Source organism: Watersipora subatra, chromosome 5, assembly GCF_963576615.1.
Source record: "Watersipora subatra chromosome 5, tzWatSuba1.1, whole genome shotgun sequence".
Classification (NCBI taxonomy): domain Eukaryota; kingdom Metazoa; phylum Bryozoa; class Gymnolaemata; order Cheilostomatida; family Watersiporidae; genus Watersipora; species Watersipora subatra.
Window position 1 is genome coordinate 14,440,095 of NC_088712.1, and position 18,945 is coordinate 14,459,039.

The following is an 18,945-nucleotide window of genomic DNA, read 5'->3' on the forward strand; positions in this document are numbered from 1 at the left end:
ACTGTCCATTAAAACAAACAAGTTGCAAAAACTGTTCTGCTGTAGCTCTTGATCAAATATCATTTGATACAGTTTACTGACTCACCATAATCAGGCATCGTGTTTCTACTTGTACATTGTTTATTAATCTGTTGTGACTCTCAATAAAAAACGATTACAATAACAAACAATTTATTCTTTTTTATCTTGACCACAAATGGTCAATTGGTGAATTGAAATACATAACAGAATACTAAACCAAGTCTTGCTAAAGTACCACATGAGCTTACGCGCGAGCCTCCTTTATCATGGGCATAATTTATCAATAAATGAAATTGATTGCTAATAGTTTTACTCGGTAAATGCACAGATGTTCAATATTTTGAATTTATCACAAAATGAAAAAATCGCATTTTACCTTGCATGATTTAAATATATGTCACGGATGTATATTTAAATAACAAAATAAAGCTATAAATAAAAGGCCATAAAGTAATATAAGAATATTATATATTTTAGACAGGGAGTAAAATGAATTTTTTTTATATGTCATAGATTGAGGAAAAGTCCAAAAGAACATCATTAAATGCAGACATCAAATAATATGGTATTAGAAGTATGTAGCCAATGGTTGTATCTTAGCGCCACATCCAATTGACCGCCACCCTGAGAGAAGGGTCGAAAACTAGACCGCCACTCTTCAATTGAACGCCACCTCCATTAATACTGACTACCAATGTTACATTATTTGATCTTTATGAGCCCATAATATCAACTGATCTCTGGAAAAGCGTCCACAAAATTGCACTAATAATGAATCGTTTATATCAATAACAATTAATTCTCTCGTTATCCAGTTCCAAAGTTTTTTGTTAAAACTCTAAAAGTGACACCATAGAAATAATCAATAACAGTCTCAGGCTAGTAGTATAGTTCTCTGTTTAACGCAGTAATTCTACTTCACGGAAGTCTAGACCCCCATATAAAAAACTGCGAAAATTACTATGGAACTTTCAAAGCAAGGCTATGGAAATAATTAATGTCTCAAGCTAATAGTGGTTCCTTGTTTAACGCGGTCGCGCTACTTCGAAGTACAAATACAAAAAAACCGTCCAAATTTACGGCAGAAGATGAAACTTTGAAAGCAATGCCATAGAAATAACTACTAACTGACTCAAGCTAATGTCAGATTCTGGTTTAATGCAGTCCTAATACTTCGAAGGACATGCGTATAAAAACCGGTTTGGAAGTTTTGGAGCAAAGGTTACGTTTACTAAGCAAACTTTTACGCATTGCATTCGTGCTAAATGCAGCGCGTGAAAGCTATGCTAAAAACTGCTTGAAGACTAATGCTGACTAGTTCAGCACAGCAGTGCAAAAGAAGAGTTGAGGTCAGAAGATATTTTGGAAGGTATTAGACAACTGAAAGATGTTTGTTTCATTGAAAGCAACAGTCAGAATGTAGCTATCCGAGCAAATGATGGAAATATTTTTCTGTTAAAAACGTTAATTTTTGTTTGTGCATGTAATATAAATATGATTCGTTCATGTCATTTGTTCGTAAATATAAAGGTTTGTATCATTTGATAAATTATTATTGTATAATTTATAAATATGCAAATTTATAGCATGTAATTTAATTAATAGTGTCTTTGCAACTATCTTAACACAGCTTACCATGGATCGATGCTAATAACTCCATTTATATTGCACATAAAATGCTAGTTTTGGCTGCAAATTGTAGCAACATATCAAAAAGTGCCATGAGCCTTTATTCAACAATGTCAAATGCAGACATAAAATAAACATATGTCTTCAAATTTAGAAGGAAATAAAAATTGAAAACTCAAGCAAACTGCAAAGAAGAACACACGCTATAATATCATCGCAGGTCAATTGCAAGCAATAGATATCAACTAATAGAGATATTCTCGGTTTCTCGATGCGCATTCATTAAGAGATCTTTGACAAGTTGAAGGTAAGTTAGCAGATTTATTGAATCCACAACGTTTACTATCACTCCACTAAAAAAAGAAAGCCAAATATAAGTGAAATTCGTTTCGCCCGTAATAGTGCTAAATTTGCCTTCCGAAAATTCTGATGAGCCATTTGAAAAATACAATGCCAGTCTCTAATTGTCATTCCAGCTATATGCATATATATAACTGGAATGACATATATAGCTGTATGTATATATATATATATATATATATATATATATATATATATATATATATATATATATATATATATATATATATATATATATACTAGCTGCATTACCCGCCTACAGTAACAGATTCACGTGCAGCATAAGGTTTATTGAGAGTTGGCTTTCATACTGTAAAACAACTCCAAATATGCAGTCTACTGAAATTGTTGCCCTGAATATGCATACACATATTATGATGTCAATAATGATTGGGGAAAACAATAAAAATCTACAATGTGTTTTACAGCTAGATGCTTGTAAAATCTAGCAAATATTCTAGATTCATGTGTCTAGATTCATGCATCCGTTCATACCGGTCTATGGCCTGGCCCGTCATACCCGTCCATGGCCCGTCTACCCGCCTTGGCTGACCAGTCTATACCCGCCTCGCAGTTGACTATCGCGTTTTTGCACTCGCCTCGCCATCAACCGCCTCGCAATCATCCGGCCCGCATCCCCCTCGCAATCAATAGCCTCGCACTCAATCGCTTTGCAGTCAATCGCTTCGCACTCAATCGCTTCGCAATTAATCGCCTCGCACTCGCAACCAATCGCCTCGCAATAATCGCCTCGCACTCGCAATCAATCGCCTCACACTCGCAATCAATTGCCTCGCACTCGCAATCAATCGCCTTGCAATCAATCACCTCGCAATCAATCGCCTAGCACTCAATCGCTTCGCAATCAATCGCCTCGCACTCGCCAACTCATCCGGAAAGCCGCACCTGGATACACTCGCTGCACTCGGGGCGAAAAAGGTCTCCCACGCGTTCCCGAGTGACGCCACGGCTCCAAACCGCTAGCTGCATAACCCGTCCACAGGAACAGATTCATGCACAGCAAGAGGTTTATTGAGAGTTGTCTTTTATACTGTAAAACAACTCCAAATATGCAGTTTACTGAATTTTTTTGCCCTGATCACACTATGCATACACATATGCAGTCATATAGGTCAATAATGTAGGGGAGAACAATGTAAATCTGCCATACATTTTACAGCTAGTCTACAATGCATCAGTCTCAAACCACTCAAATCGGAGTTGCCCTATTTGTGTACAGAGAACTGATAATGAAATTGACATTGCTAGGCAAACTGAAGTTCTTCAAACTGGCAGTATTGAAAAGTTTTGCATCTTTTAAAAAATTATGCAAAATATTTTGCTATCGCCAGCATTTATTGAATGGAGATTTCTACATTCTTAAAACACTAATCATAGCTCACCAGTTTTTCGTCTATAGCCTGTGTTTTGACATGGTATATACAAACAGTAATGAGGTTGTGTCAATAAAATTTATAAGTATAACAGCACAGACACTATGATGTCAAGGCAGATACAGCATTAGCATTTTATTACAATAGTAGAACAAAGCGCCGACATGATAGCCTTTGTATGAGATACAATAAGGAAAAGAAATGCATGAAAAGATATATATACTGAAAAATATGTTAGAAAATGCTGCATGTGGTATAGCAGAAAATGAAAGACATAAAACAATAACACAATGTTAGTTCAATGCAACACTTGCGGATAGACAACATTTTTGGTTTTTCTGTCAGGCGTATGAAGAAACAGTTTTCGGCGTGTGCCTACTTTTGAGCAGGCGACGTATAGCTGGTCGTGGCTGATGCAGGGTGACAGTAAGTCGATAGCAGCTGCTCTCTTTCTTTTCACAATAGCGTATCGCAACCCTCGGAGTACTCGTGAAAGTTCTGTAATAGTAAGTTACAGTAGGCCTACTCGTAGCTGGAAAAAAATTAGTAACTCGGCTGCTGAAGGAAATGAACATGACCCACTATCACGAACAGCGGCAAATCTAACGTTATTAAGTAGTGGAGATGTGGCAATTCATAGACAATACAACATTGTATAAGAAACACTTACCTTTTTGATGTGGAAAGTTAGTAGGTGAGAAATGCATTTTTCCAGTGGCTCCAAGAAACAATCGTTTACGTGACCTTCTCGGTACATGTTGGCAGTAAATATTAATTGCATGTAAATAACTACTTGTTAATTTATTTTATTTAATTAATAGTACATTTGTATAGCTGTATAGACACTTTTGTATAGGTCGCAGAACTCAGGAAGGTGCTTTTTAACACGGCAGAAAATTTGCTGTTTAAAAAGCGTGCTAACCGGGGATTTCGGTTAATGCGCCCGAGCAGTGAAAGAAAATCAAAAGAATCGCCACACCTTTATATAAGCCGCTTGGCTCAAATCGTCAGAGAAATGTAGCGGCTATTAGTCCATATTACGAAATTACGATATTTAGTATTCATATTAGTTCGGTTGGCTTTGTTCGACAGAATGGAAAAAGAAAGACCGCTCTATAATTTATTTACTGTTACTACACATATTAATTCAGTTTGCTTCGTACGACCGAAATTCATACGACGATGAAAGGAAAGACTGCTCTATACCGCGGACACTCAATCACACACACACACGCACACACACACAACGATTGCCGTTTATATAGTTGATATATGTATATATATATATATATATATATATATATATATAGCTGGAATGACAAACCAGTATACATGTCGGTATATGAGTTTGGCAACGACTTTCCGTTACTGACCGTAACGTTACGCCATCACCCTTTCTGTTACAGGGAGGTGGCGTAACATCACGAGAAATTGGCAGCTCTTATTAGTAAACTTACTCAAATTATATATTGACAATTTGCCAGGCTAATAGCTAGTGGCAGGCAACTCCCATTACCTCTTTTTGTTTATGCTGATTTTTAAATTTTTAATACCCATGCAACACCGGGTAGCACAGCTAGTATACATATATACATAGATAGGAACCCACATTTGCAAGAAAAATTAAGTTAGTTAAGTCATACCTTAATTAAGTTATTCTTAAGTCATACCTCACTCAAAGATGGTTTGTTTCTTTTTTCAGACAGCCATGCACTCTGCAGAAGGTACCCAGACAGACTAGAAAGCAGTGTCAGTGCTGACCTGAACCACCAATATTGACCCTGAGTGAATACAAACATATTTTTTTTATTAAATGCTGAATACAGAATCAGTCTCACAACTAACAAATGCCTAACAAATTGTTTTCATACTGAATCGAATAATATAAAGTTTTCTGGTTGACAATACATATACATGTTCACTAAAGTTTACAGATTTCGTTCAGCTCAAGTTGAAATGTCATATACTGTTGAAAAACAATCAGGTGTGGTTTTGCATCTTTTACTGAGAAGATGCAAAACACTTTGTGAAATACTTAGTCTTTTGTTGAAAGTTTTAGGAATGGAGTGTGCCAGCAGTGATTTAAACCTCTTATTGGCCTTTGTTTCAGTATAAATGGGTGTACTCTTTACTTTATGTTTACTTCCACCAAAGACCACCATAATGCAGTGCACCCTAATGATACAATTACTCTGATATACCCTTTTTCAGTTGGCGCAGTGAAACGTGACTTTTTCACTTCACCATACAAATGCCATGTCACCATAGAAGGTCAACAAAATTTTCCCCTGAGTTCACATTTGGTCGTTGATGTGCTTATTATGTATGTCAAAATGGCAAAGACGCTGAAATGCTGTTTTGTTACAAACTATCCTTTGTAACATTAAATACATGTAGAAGATAAATTCAATAATATCTGTCAATTGTAATAACATGTAATGTAATAAAATAGCATTGTTATGATATTTAACTCTCAGGTAGCAATAATGGGCTATGCATACCTGAGATCCTTGCATGCTTCCCATTATGACTTCGGTTACAAACAACTTGGAATAGAACTCTTAAAGTCTTCTTGGAGATCTAAGAATAGATTGCGTGATGTTACTAATATTGAAGAATATTTTATTTGCAAATTGATGCATTCATTCCAGTTTAATTCTTTTCTTTTACAGATCTTTTTGTATCCACAACTAAAATATTTATCAAGCGAAATAGCGTTTTCAGGAATTAGTTGCTGTTTTTCAACAATGCTGAAAAGCTTTATTCAATACTTTCTTTTACATTTAGTGGAAAATGTGCTAAGTGATTATACAACACTGTGCACTTGGCAAAAGTGTTTCTGCATGCTAGTTCACTTGTCCAACTTATGCTACTGTAATTTGGGTCCATCAATAACTATTTGTGCTGTTTATTCGATGCTGTAAAACGAGTTCTGACAATTTTTGGACTCTTCCCCCTACTACCACGAGAAACAAGTCAATTATATTCTGAGTTATCTATGGTGCCTTACAGTGCCTTCCGTCCCGTGTTCTCAAGCTGAGTTTTTGAACTCGGGTTACACAACTCGAGTTGTGTAACTCGAGCTGTGTAACTCGAGGTACACTTATTTACAAACTCGATTTGGTAAAAATAGGTGCAATATACTGGTATTACGGTAGCATAACCATAGATCTGGTTATATTAACAATGGTACCTCAATAGGCACCCATTAGCTAATACAAATTAAACTATGTATGTATGTACTGTAAAACTAAACCTCATTGCTTTACCCCGAACTCGAGTTTACAACGCATAAGTTATAAACCAATTTTGAAGAGCTCGACTTCTGCAAACCGGGAGAATCTGCTCGAATATGGCAGATTACTGTAAGGCTCCATACCTGAGGCACTGCAAGGCTCTATAAAAAAGGATATCCGAGGGGAAGTCATTGGCTGCACTGAATAAGTATATATGCTTGTGAACTTTGTATTTTTGTTATAGAATAATAGGTAAACAAATATACAAGAATACCGTAAAATAATAGGTAAATATACATATGCATGTATATTTATTTACCTATTATTCTATAACAAAAATTCTGAATCCACAAGCGTATACATTTATTCAGCGCGACCTACGACCTCCCCTTGGATATCCCTTATTACGGAGCCTTGCAGTGCCTTGGGTATGGAGCCTTTCACAGAGTATTAGATGACTGGTATTTGCAAAACAGAAGTTGCCATGAAAACATAGTTTTTTTGCTGAAAAACAAGCTTAAAAGTTGACTTGCAACAAAATCACATTACAGTTATTTGGTATCAAAAGATTCACCTCGTCTTACTCTGTTGTGTTGTAGGTGCCAAATATGAGGAAATGTGATTACAAGCTCTTAAAAGCTCAAAAACAAAAAGCCGCCGTAGATTGGAATCTCTTTATTTCTCTGACGTATTCATTACAGTTTGGTTATTGTCTTGTCACATGATGTTCTCACGTGAATTGAAAGGCCAATAAAATGCTCAATATAAAACTTATTGTAGCATTAGTTTATGACAAACACTTCGGGTTTTACCGAAGACCCCGTATCAAATATAGATGCTCGCTACTTTACAGTCTTGCTCCGGCTTGGTCTAATCGGCAAGTCGTAATCTGATCATGTGACCTAATACTCCGCAAATAATTTCAGCAGCACTTTTTGATTATCACAGGTGACCAACAGGCTCGTCATAATTATTAGACAATTACAGGTACTCCTTCAAGCTAAGGTTAAAAAATTAAACAAATTTTTACGGTAAGTTATAAGAGATCAGTGCTAAAAATGACAGCATTACAACGACGATAAAACAGGCGCGTAAGAACAGTAGACATAGTTTTATTGAATGCGTGAAGTATAGTTGCGAAAATGTTTCGACGAATAAGGTTGCCTGAAAGTGTTAGAAGAAACCATCTACCACAGCTGCGTCACAATTGAGCCGTCTTGGAAAGAGAATCCATAATATGGCTGTCTCGTGTGTCTGCCTCGTGTGGCTGCGGTTAACTGTTTGTTTGTTAGCTTTTAAGAGCTTGTATTCACTTTTCCACATATTTTGCACCTACAACACAACAGAGTAAGACACGTTAATCTTTTGATAACTAATAACTGCAATGGTAGTTTTGTTGCAAGTCAACTTTTAACTATTTGTGGTTTAGCGGTTTTTACAGATCCAAACCATATAAATGATTTTTTATTCAAGTGCATCTCCTTTATTTAATTGCAGACACGGATAGGCTAATTAATTAACTGTTCACTAGACCAACTAGACCATTACGAAAGCTGCACCATTACCCTGTTGGCAATGCCCAAACGCTGTGCTGAACAACATTATGCAGCTTGTACACACAAGTAATCTGGTTTGTAGCACAAAATGAATAAAAATACTACAAAAAAACAAACTATGAGCTTCGCCTAAAACCATTAAAATTGCTTTTTTTTTGCTTTTTAAACATTCCTAAGCAAAACTGTGCAAAACCATGTGGATTCAAAAACACATATATGTTTATTGTAACCAATCTGCTTCAAATTGACAGCATTTTTAACAGCAGCATTAACATGCTGAATGCTTGATTTTGTCTTGTTAACATTTTTTTCTCTTTAATGTTCCACCAATACTGTTTTAATTCAAGTTCTTCCTTAAGCCAATAGCTTTTTAATTGGCTGCATTTTGCGTAGACAGTTAGGTAGGCAGTAACTAAACATGTTTTAGACAAAACGTTATATTGCATAGATTAAGTTGATAAAGCTTCAATATAAAGGAAAGTTTATACGCGCATAAATGCCTTTCCTCAAATTGATACAAAAGGCAAACTGTGAGACTCATTATCCACAACATTATGGCTATTCAAAATAGTGAAAAGTATTTTGTATCAATTTGCATAAACACAATCATGAAAGGCTGTAATACGACTGGCATATCTAGCTGCTAATCAGTCAAACAAATCAAGATGGCACTGATGGCATCCGTAGGTTGCAAAATACGCAATAGCCTTTAGTTGAACAAGTAGTAGAGCTTCTGTTATAGCATTCATTTAAGCAATGAGTCAAAAAGGAAGCACATTCCATAGCTTAATAGTTGGCTAAAAGCCCGTACTTGCTGAACTAAATTCTTTATTTAACGTTTCCCCGTCAGCGCGGCAAAACACGAGGATAAAAAAGAACTGGCATTGGTTGCTATTAATAATAGTTACAGTTCAGAGATTGACATAAACTCATTGATGCGACAATCTAGCGAAACTAGCATTATGCGTATTGAATAGATTTATGGCTTTGCACACAATCGCAAAAAATTTTTGGTAAGGTCAAGGCTATGCAAATACAAGGAACTATAAAGGTTAACGTACAGTCTGATAAGTAGCGCCACTACATATACTACAGTAAGCATATATAAGTCAATCAGCCAGCGGAAAGATAGAGATTTTGTCAGTTGCCAAGGGAAAGCAGATAAACGCAAGACTTGTAGGCTGTCTAAACTATTTTATGTTATTGTATACTAAAAGTATAAACAGCCTAAAGTTCCAGTTAGTTGATTTATTTTCAACACTATTTGCTGCTGGATTTAAGTTCTTTTGGCTTGCCTGTCACGATAGAAGATAGTTAGAAAAAAATTTCTATTCATAGCTTTGCCACAAAAATCTGACCAACAACCTCAAGCATTTTCACATGCGGGTTGTTTCTCTTTAATTATTAGCTGAATCATGTGGAAGTGAATAAGCAGTCAGTATATCACCATAGTAAAATCCTCACAGTAACAGATTGTTTTTATTAGATATGAATTCACGAAATATTTTTATGATATGAACAACTTTGTAAAAATTGCTAAAAAACAAAAGAGAGTTGCTTTTTAAAAGATAGTGGTTTGAGTAATCTGTGTGTGTTTTTGAAGCTTTTGTAATTATCTGAAACTGTTGGGTCTTTTGTTTACTGATGGCCTATTACAGTGATAGAAGAGTGTGGGCAGCTTTTGCTATTAAAGGTTTTGCCACAAAAATATGCAAAGACAACCTCAGACACTTGTAATGATTGATATTCAAGAGCAGGTTTACCACTGCAAAAAAGCAGATAATTTATACAAAAATTGACATAAAAGTCTAAATACAATTTACTCTTTATGAAGATAAGTAGACAAATGTTTCGAACAATATCTTTTGCAACAAACCTCAAGTCGTATATGACTTGATGCGTTTAGCGACGCATACATCTGTAGATGACCATGTCATGTTATATGTCATTAGAAGCTGTATGCTGAAGGCTTTTTTAAATTAGAAACATGTCGATTTTACTACTATGCAATAAGGAAAGTTTAAAGGTTGATGTTCAACAAAATTCACATTACAGTTATTTGATATCAAAAGACTCACTATGTCTTACTCTGTTGTGTTGTAGGTACAAAATATGTGGAAATGTGATTACAAGCTCTTAAAAGCTAAAAAATGAACAATTAATCGCCGCCATCACAAAAAAGCCGTCGGTTGGAATCGCTCTCCAAAACGGCTCAATGGGACGCAGTTGAAGACGATGTGCTTCTGTTTACACTTTTAAGCAACTTCATTCATCAAAATATTTTCACAAATATACTTCATGCATTCAATAAAAGCATGTCTATTGTTCTTACGCACCTATTTCATCAGCATTGTAATGCTGTCATTTTGAGAGCTGATATCTCAAAACCTAGCCTAAAAATTAGTTGAATTTTTTAACCTTAGTTCGAAGGAGTGCATGGCATTCTCAAATAAACATGAGGAGTCTGTTGGTCACCAGTGATAGTCGAAAAATGATGAGGAAATTGTTCAAGCCATTTGGCAGGAAGTTTGGGTTACATAATCAGATTACGACTAGATGATTAGACCAAGCTGAAACAAAACTGTGAAGTAGCGAGCATCTATATTTGATAAAGTATTCTCAGTAGATCGTCGCTTTAAGGTCCGGCCACACGTAACGAATTATTCGTTCAATCTGACCGAATTCGCGAATTTCACAGAATTCACAGATTTATTTGACCGAATATCACATAATCGTTGAAGTTGTGCATGCACACCGAATTCGTCAACGAAACGCTTTTAATTGGCTTACCAATTTTTTTAGTGAGCACGATTCTAGTAGCTTTGACAAGTGGTATAGTCCAAGACATGTACGACGACACACAATAAAAGCATCGCCGCGATATGACTTGATACATACGATGCAATTGCCTATATGCGCTATTGTTGATTTTCTCTCGGTGGTTAATCATGGTAGAAACTTCTCATCGTGAATCCAGTATTTTCTTTTAGATGTTTTAAAAGTTATAAATTGTTTCTTTTTCAATAATAATAATTTCTTTTTATGCAGCAAAAGCTCCGTCACAAAAACAGTCGCTATCTCTAGCGTATATAGGCAGTTGCATCGTATGTATAAAGTCATATCGCGGCGATACTTTTATTGTGTGTCGTCGTACCTGTCTTGGACTATACCACTTGTCAAAGCTACAAGAATCGTGCTTGCTAAAAAAATTGGTAAGCCAATTAAAAGCGTTTCGTTGATGAATTTGTTGTGCATGCACAGCTCCGACGATTCTGTGATATTCGGCTGAATAAATCTGTGAATTCTGTGAAATTCGTGACTTCGGTCAGATTGAACGAATAATTTGTTACAAGTGGCCAGACCTTTAACTTGTAAAATCTGCAGAGTATTTGCAAAACAAATGTAGCAAATGTGCGAATATTTGGTGTCTCTTTAAAGATGATAATGTTAACGGGCTGCTGGTAGCCAGGCTCTTGCAAGCCTGAGGTAGTATCTAACTTTCACAGCCTATAGGTTAATGGTACTCATTCTGCTATAGAAATTTAACTTCTTAAAGGATTTTGGTGTTCAGAAAATGGCTGTAGTGTTGGAATGTAACAATTCATATATTTCTTATGCTGTGAGCATGTTTCTATTTCATGGGAACACTCTCAGAATGTAAAAAGTGTATTAGCAGATTTTAACTACTTACCGTTCAGTTATAATATCGTTCAGTATATCGGCAGCAGTAGAAGTTTCCAGAACACCGGAACATCATTTAACCATTATCTTTGGTCAGGCTTCTTAGCAGTGAGTGGTCCATCATCTTTATGGGGTTCAGGTCATTTTCATGGGGTTCAGGTTGCTTCTCATCATTCCTCTTGTAGATTGTTTCCTATGAAGTTTATACTGAATGTTTTGGCAAATTTAATAATTATTTCGCACAGTTCAATACTCATAATAAATATTTATAGGAAGTACAACCTTTTGCTAACATCTGTGTGAATTATTATAGCAACGACGTCCTTACTAATCACTAACAGGCTAACAGGGACTCTAGAAGAGCTTGGTGTAGCAGTATTCCTAAATTACAGTCTCTATCTGGTGTCGAGTAAAATGAATTTTTGCAAACTACTTCAGGATGAATAAATGTAGTTTTGAAGTGCGACTTCATAGGTTTCTTTTTCTATTATTTTAAGTAATACAGTGATTCCATAAGTGGTCTTTCACAGCTGCCATCTGCTGTGAAAAATTAATTCACATTGCTCAAAAATGGTCTAGAATCATCTACTGGTCGGGCAAAGCCCACTAAAATTTATGGACAAAATTGATCTCAGACTCAGTTGCTCTTTTCACGATTCTCGGGCCAGCGACTTGAAATATTTTGCCAGTCGGCATGAAGTTGGCTGGTGTGAATGCAGCTTGAAGTTGAATATAGGTCAAGCAAGAATTTCAAGCATTAATTACCAAGAAACATCATATAACTGTAGCTTCAGAACTGAGCTCAAACTGCCCATTGCAACCGCTCAGTTAGCTGCTTGTAAAACTGTGTTAGTGCCAGCTTGCTTTCAACCATTCACTATGTTTCTATGACTTGCATGATACACATTTTGAGTGAACGTGCTCGCCTACTACAAGCAAATTAAGCGAAGCTGTATCGGCTGTGGCATCAAACAAATGTCGCCTCAAAGCATACTGGATGCGATAAAATTCGCGTCCATCAGAGCGAATTTATCATAATGTACAACTGTGTTCTGAATTTGCAATACAAGTGTTATAAATACATGTATTTATATTATTATTATTATAAAAACAAATACAGTACACAGTTTTGATTAATAAAGTGATGTTATTAGTGATGTAGTGGTTGTGATATAGCGATGTTACTCGTATCAATTTAAATTTGAATTAAAATATTATAATTATTATGATTTATTTACTTACCAGTTAGCTTTAACTTTTTTAACTCTAGCTTTAACTAACTCTTTTGCAATTTCTCGCCAGTTATTCCTCTTGATACCTTCTATTTTATAACTTTGGTGTCTTTGATTATAGAGGCATGGCCTCTTTTATACTAGGGCAATGAGTTGCTCTTTCATATCTGGTCACATTACTATTATTAATTAATTAATCAATTTATCATTATTAAAAACAGTGTTTGGTATGAACACGCTTGCAGTTTTTGCGGTCTATGACCTTGGTACAGTCAATAGCGTGCAATAGGTCACACCCAAAGTCAAACTTGTTTGAATGCACTGAAAACGCCACAATTTTGCCGCTGCGGCTTTGTTGCATTGACCCCATAGGTCAAGTACTAACCTAGTTAATGACGCTATAAAGAGCTACCCAGTCTTTTCACGCTAAGCTTAGCTGCAATCGTTTGAAACATTGGCGCGTTGAGACTGCTGAAATCAAAGTAAAAACAACTGAAGCGTGAAGATGTTTAGAATGAAATAGCCAGTGATGCCAGCCAGATGCTGTTTCCATCATTTACAAGCATGATGGATCTGATAGTTTTGCAAAACTCGCTAAGCTTGCGGATTTATGCCGTTTTCATAATGGGATTAACTAGCTGGTTGGCTCAAATTTGGGCATCACACGCACCATAGAAACATAGTGATTGTAATAAAGTTATGTAACATAAACCAAGATTGTAGAAAATGAACCAAATTTTCTAGCTAGTATTACATACAGCTATAGAGTGTACTACAGCTATAGGAATACTCACAGCTATAGAGTGTACTACAGCTATAAGAATACTCACAGCTATAGAGTGTACTACAGCTATAAGAATACTCACAGCTATAGAGTGTACTACAGCTATAGGAATACTCACAGCTATAGAGTGTACTACAGCTATACGAATACGCACAGCTATAGAGTGTACTACAGCTATAGGAATACTCACAGCTATAGAGTGTACTACAGCTATATGAACACTCACAGCTAAAGGGTATTTTTACTCTACGAGCTTTCACTTTTGTTTCTTAAATTTACAATATCTAAAAACTAAGATTTTTCCAATTTTGACTATTAAGAATCTTAAAAGCAAAACCATGCTTTTGCTATGAGGCTAATTTTAGTAGGTAAGGTTTCGATATAAACATACTTTACCTCTTTTCCTCTGAAGTGCTGAGTATACAGTTAAACATTGATCAGCCAGCTTCGCAAAACAAAATGCAAATTTAGTTGATGAAGTTTTTTGCAGGTTTATGCAAATTTAGTGACTGGTGAGTAATTTTAAACAAGTCTCAACACACCAGTTTGGTTAGTGTGAAACTAACAAGACAAACAAACATGACAGAATTTAAAAATGATTAATTACCTTTATCAATTATACTTCTGTAACTAAAACTACAAGGTGTCTACCTGAATTCTTAATAAGCATCAAAGCTTACCAAAGCAGACATGTTGGCCTGAGCTTTTTCTTGTACTTCTGTTTTATAGTAACACTAGTTAAAGCAGTAGGCCTATGTCTTGCACACAGGAGGCATCTCTTTTCATGAGCAGTCGAGTTACCTGATAACAAAGTAGGATAAAGATTCTTTGGGTGGCATGCCGCTCAATCTTGTTTTTTTCAAAACAAGATTGTTTTGAGAAAAACTCTTTCTATGACAGAAACATGATAGTCTCTTTTGAAATTGAATACGAAAAATCTGGCCGTATTTAAGCATCGGTTTTGCTACTCAAAGTATTGCGAGGGTGTAGAACTTGAACCTTAACCTAGCTTCATGTGCTTGAGCACTTTATGTACCAATATGATGTCTCTTATTATCATGATATGGACAGCTACACAATTAGGCAGAGTTCTTTTGTATTTCGTTTTAACTAATCATAACTACTTCATGTGGCACAACTTTTTACACCGTCTGGTCGTATACCTTTAGCTACAATTTTAACAATTCATAATTATTAATGATATATTTTAATTTTAACAAATAAGAAAACGATCTTGTTCTTATTAAAGTACTCATGAAATAAAAATTTGAATATTTTAAGTTATGTTGCTTGGTAAAGGTTTTTAAACTTTTGCTCCTTACTAAAAAATTCGTAGAGCTTCTTTTTTTTGTTTTGGGATTTTTCAACCCAAAAATCAAATATGCAGAAAAGAGGGCTATTTTGTCAATATGCTGTAAGCTAAAATGTTCTTCTGGATAAAACATGCTTGATTCATGCAGACATTTAACAATTCAAAGAAAAGTTTCACAGAATAAATTTTTCAAGTGTACAAACAGGCGATGTGAGGAAGTACACCTAGTATAGTAGTGATCTTGAATATGAACTTACATAAGATTTTGGTAGATTTCCTTGAAAAGCGTCAGTATTTCCCTATTGTTTGTGATTGTTTTTAATGTTTGAGGTAATCTAACAGCCAAGATGGTTCACAATAAAAATCGACAAAATTTGAACACGATTAAAACACTCAGAAGGAAAATAGGTACAAAATTATGTCACTCGTTGCTATTGTTGCCATAGTTGATATCAGCTATTGTGGTCAAGTTGCAGCTTCCTGCTTCTTTATTCTTTCAGGTTTTTGCAACTATAGACGCCATAATCACACTTTCACTTGATCTGAGCTTTTTATTCGAGTGAATTGAAGGTTGTAGTAACAAAAAGTTCATGAACCTAAACATTAGATGGTGAATGTAGTATGTTGTTGTCACAAAATAGAAAAACTATGTTGGTCATATGTGCGAAGTTTAATATAAATACTGGAGAAATTATAGAACAATTTTGGAATGACCACACTTGTCAGCATGAGCCAATAGTTGGCTAGACAATAAAAAACTTACAGCGTCAAAGGGATGAGCTCAATGGCTGTCATACACAGCCCTTACACCTCTTACTTTAAAGCATTTTTTTCTTTCACTGATTGAGCTTTTGTGAAGTCTTTGTGTAGATTTCTAATAAGTTTGAATAGACCACAAGTTAATAAGCAGACAACAAAGCATGATTTGGCAAAGACTAGAGCGATATTGACTAAAAGTATGGCCGCAGGTAACAAGTTCTTTGTTCAATCTGACCGAAGTCACAAATTAAACGAAACACAAAATAATTTGCCAAACAACAGAATTATCCGAGCTGTGCATGCACAGCAAATTTGTCAATGAAATGCTTTTAATTGGCTAACTAAGTAGTTAGCGAGCACGATTCTAACAGATTTTGCAATTAGTTTCCGCTATTGTTGGTATTTATCCTTTGGATTCTATGGCTGCAAATCGTTTCTTTTAATAATAACAATTTTCTATTTAGCAGCAAAGGTTTTGTGATAGAAAAAGTTGCCATCTTTGGCGCAGTCAAGTCAGTTACATCGTATTTACTATGGTGAATTGCCGTAATATCTTTCTTGCTTTGTTTTGCGTTATGGGCTTAGGACTACATAAATTTCTAAAGTTGCTAGAGTCATGCTTGTAGTGCTTATGTGTTAATGTCATTGCAAAATGTTTAGACATCAACCACATTATGACATTATTCACCTATTAAATGCCTATTATATTGCTGTCATATTATGCTGTCATGAGAATACAAATCAGTTCACGCAAAATCACCAAGCTATGTGTTAGGGCATGCAGTAATTTACAGTGTTCGGTAACCATCAATATATCAACCTAAGCAGCTACATCGTGTGTAATATGTTGAATTGCACTCAAACTTTAATTGTGTGTCTTAATACGTGTCTTGGAAGATATTACGGCAATTCACCATAGTAAATACGATGTAACTGACTTGACTGCGCCAAAGATGGCAACTTTTTCTACCACAAAACTTTTGCTGCTAAAAAGAAAATTGTTATTATTAAAAGAAACGATTTGCAGCCATAGAATCCAAAGGATAAATACCAACTGATTGCAAAAAAAGCTGCTAGAATTGTGCTAGCTAATTACTTATTTACCACGTAAAAGCAGTTTGGCGGTTTTAAGCGTTTTCATCGACGAAATCAGTGTGCATGCACAGCTCAGATAATTCTGTGATATTTGGCCGAATAATTCTGTGTTTTTCATTCAAATCGTAACTTCAGTCAGATTAAAGGAAAAAAATTGTTACGTGGGGCCGTACCTTAAAGCTACAAGTCTGAACACTGGCTAAGTATTGCAAGTTGCCACTTCATTGCCAATTCTCATCTAGTCAGCAGTTAATACTTGTAGTCAAGTTGCCATTTGCTTAAAATGTCCATACTGTGCTCTTGGCTCCGAAAACACAATAAAGCAACAGAGTAAAGCTGCACCATTTTAAGAGGGTGGCACACATAGATTGGCACTTTAATAAACAATAAGATTTGTAAAAAAACTAAATGCCTCAGGCATGACTCAAAAAATCATATGTCTACCACATCAGTAATTCTTGGTACAATATAAATACAAGAGTAGCAATTAACCTTGAAAAGTTCTCACTGAACAAACATTCTAGTTTAGAGCTAGACATCCATTGTGGAGCACCTGTGAAAGTGGTCACATTACTCAATAGGAATGCTAAAGTGGATATTGATTAGTTGGTTGGTGAATCACATTTAGTCACATAATAAACCTGTGGTAAGACGTTTAATGAACAATTAAAAAGTTTAGATCCTAAAATAGAGTCCTTCAAAGATGAAGCTCTTTGCTGCTTTGCTCAACATTTTGAATAAAGAATGAAAAGAAACAAAAAAAGGACTTTAGTTTTTCTGCCTTTTGCTTTCTAGCCTTTTGCTGTTATCAAAGGTGTAGCCAGCCGGCTTTGAAATGTCTTTACTTAAGTCTGATCATAGTAACAACAGTTTTAGTTGTAAATCTCTTGTTCAATATCTCTAAATGTATAATAACTCTTATTACATAACACTCTGTTATATGTTATAAAATAGTATTATAGTAATATTTATATAGTATTATAATAGGTTTTATTCAATTAGGAGAAAATATCACAATAGTTTGCTAAGAGAAAATGACTACCAAACCTATGCTGGAAATGCTACCATCAATGACTGTGATATCATGTGACCAGCCATGCCGATGTTATCATGTGACCAGTTATGACCATGATACCATGTGACCAGTTATGACCATGATACCAAGTGGCCAGTTATGACTGTGATACCATGGGACCAGCTATGACTGTGATACCATATGACCCGCATTGACAGTGATAGCATGTGACCAGCTATGACTGTGATACCATCTGACCGGCATTGTCAGTGATAGCACGTGAGCAGCTAAGACTGTGATATCATCTGACCAGCTATGACCATGTTATCATGTGACCAGTTATGACTTTTCTACCATGGGACCAGTTATGACTTTGCTACCATAGGACCAGCTATGACTGTGATACCATATGACCCGTGTTGACAGTGATAGCATGTGACCAGTTATGACTGTGATAGCATGTGACCAGTTATGACTGTGATATCCTGGGACCAGCTATGACTGTGATATCATATGACCCGCATTGACAGTGTTAGCATGTGACCATCCATGACTGTGATATCTTGTGACCAGCTATGACCATGTTATCATGTGACCAGCTATGACGACGATACCATGTGCCCAGTTATGACCATGATACCATGTGACTAGTTATGACTGTGATACCATGTGAGCAGCTGTGGGGGTGATAGCACGTGCCCAGCTGTGATTATGATACCTTGCTAGCAGCTATAACAGCAATGTGATCAACTGCCATCATATCAAAGAGTCTCACTCAAAGTGATCTCTTAGGGTCACCTCTGAGTTCTAATACATCTTTAGTTTGCGAATTTTTTTGGGATCTGAGGCAGCAGACTGTGTTTATAGACAC

General features: G+C 35.7%; 1 protein-coding gene across 2 annotated transcripts in view; it reads right to left on the minus strand.

Annotated features, from left to right (window-relative positions):
* LOC137396510 (uncharacterized) overlaps positions 1 to 18,945 on the minus strand; it is a 39,136-nt gene that overhangs the window by 19,904 nt on the left and 287 nt on the right. The window contains exons 2-5 of one of the 2 annotated variants that reach the window (XM_068082815.1): positions 14,574 to 14,694; positions 11,888 to 12,070; positions 5,906 to 5,984; positions 5,075 to 5,185 (exon numbers count right to left, since the gene is read on the minus strand). In XM_068082815.1, coding sequence (XP_067938916.1) covers positions 5,075 to 5,185; positions 5,906 to 5,929 — 135 coding nt within the window. In that variant the 5' untranslated portion in view covers positions 5,930 to 5,984; positions 11,888 to 12,070; positions 14,574 to 14,694. Of the gene's footprint in view, positions 1 to 5,074; positions 5,186 to 5,905; positions 5,985 to 11,887; positions 12,071 to 14,573; positions 14,781 to 18,945 lie in introns of those variants that run through there. The other variant, XM_068082816.1, reaches the window with a different exon arrangement.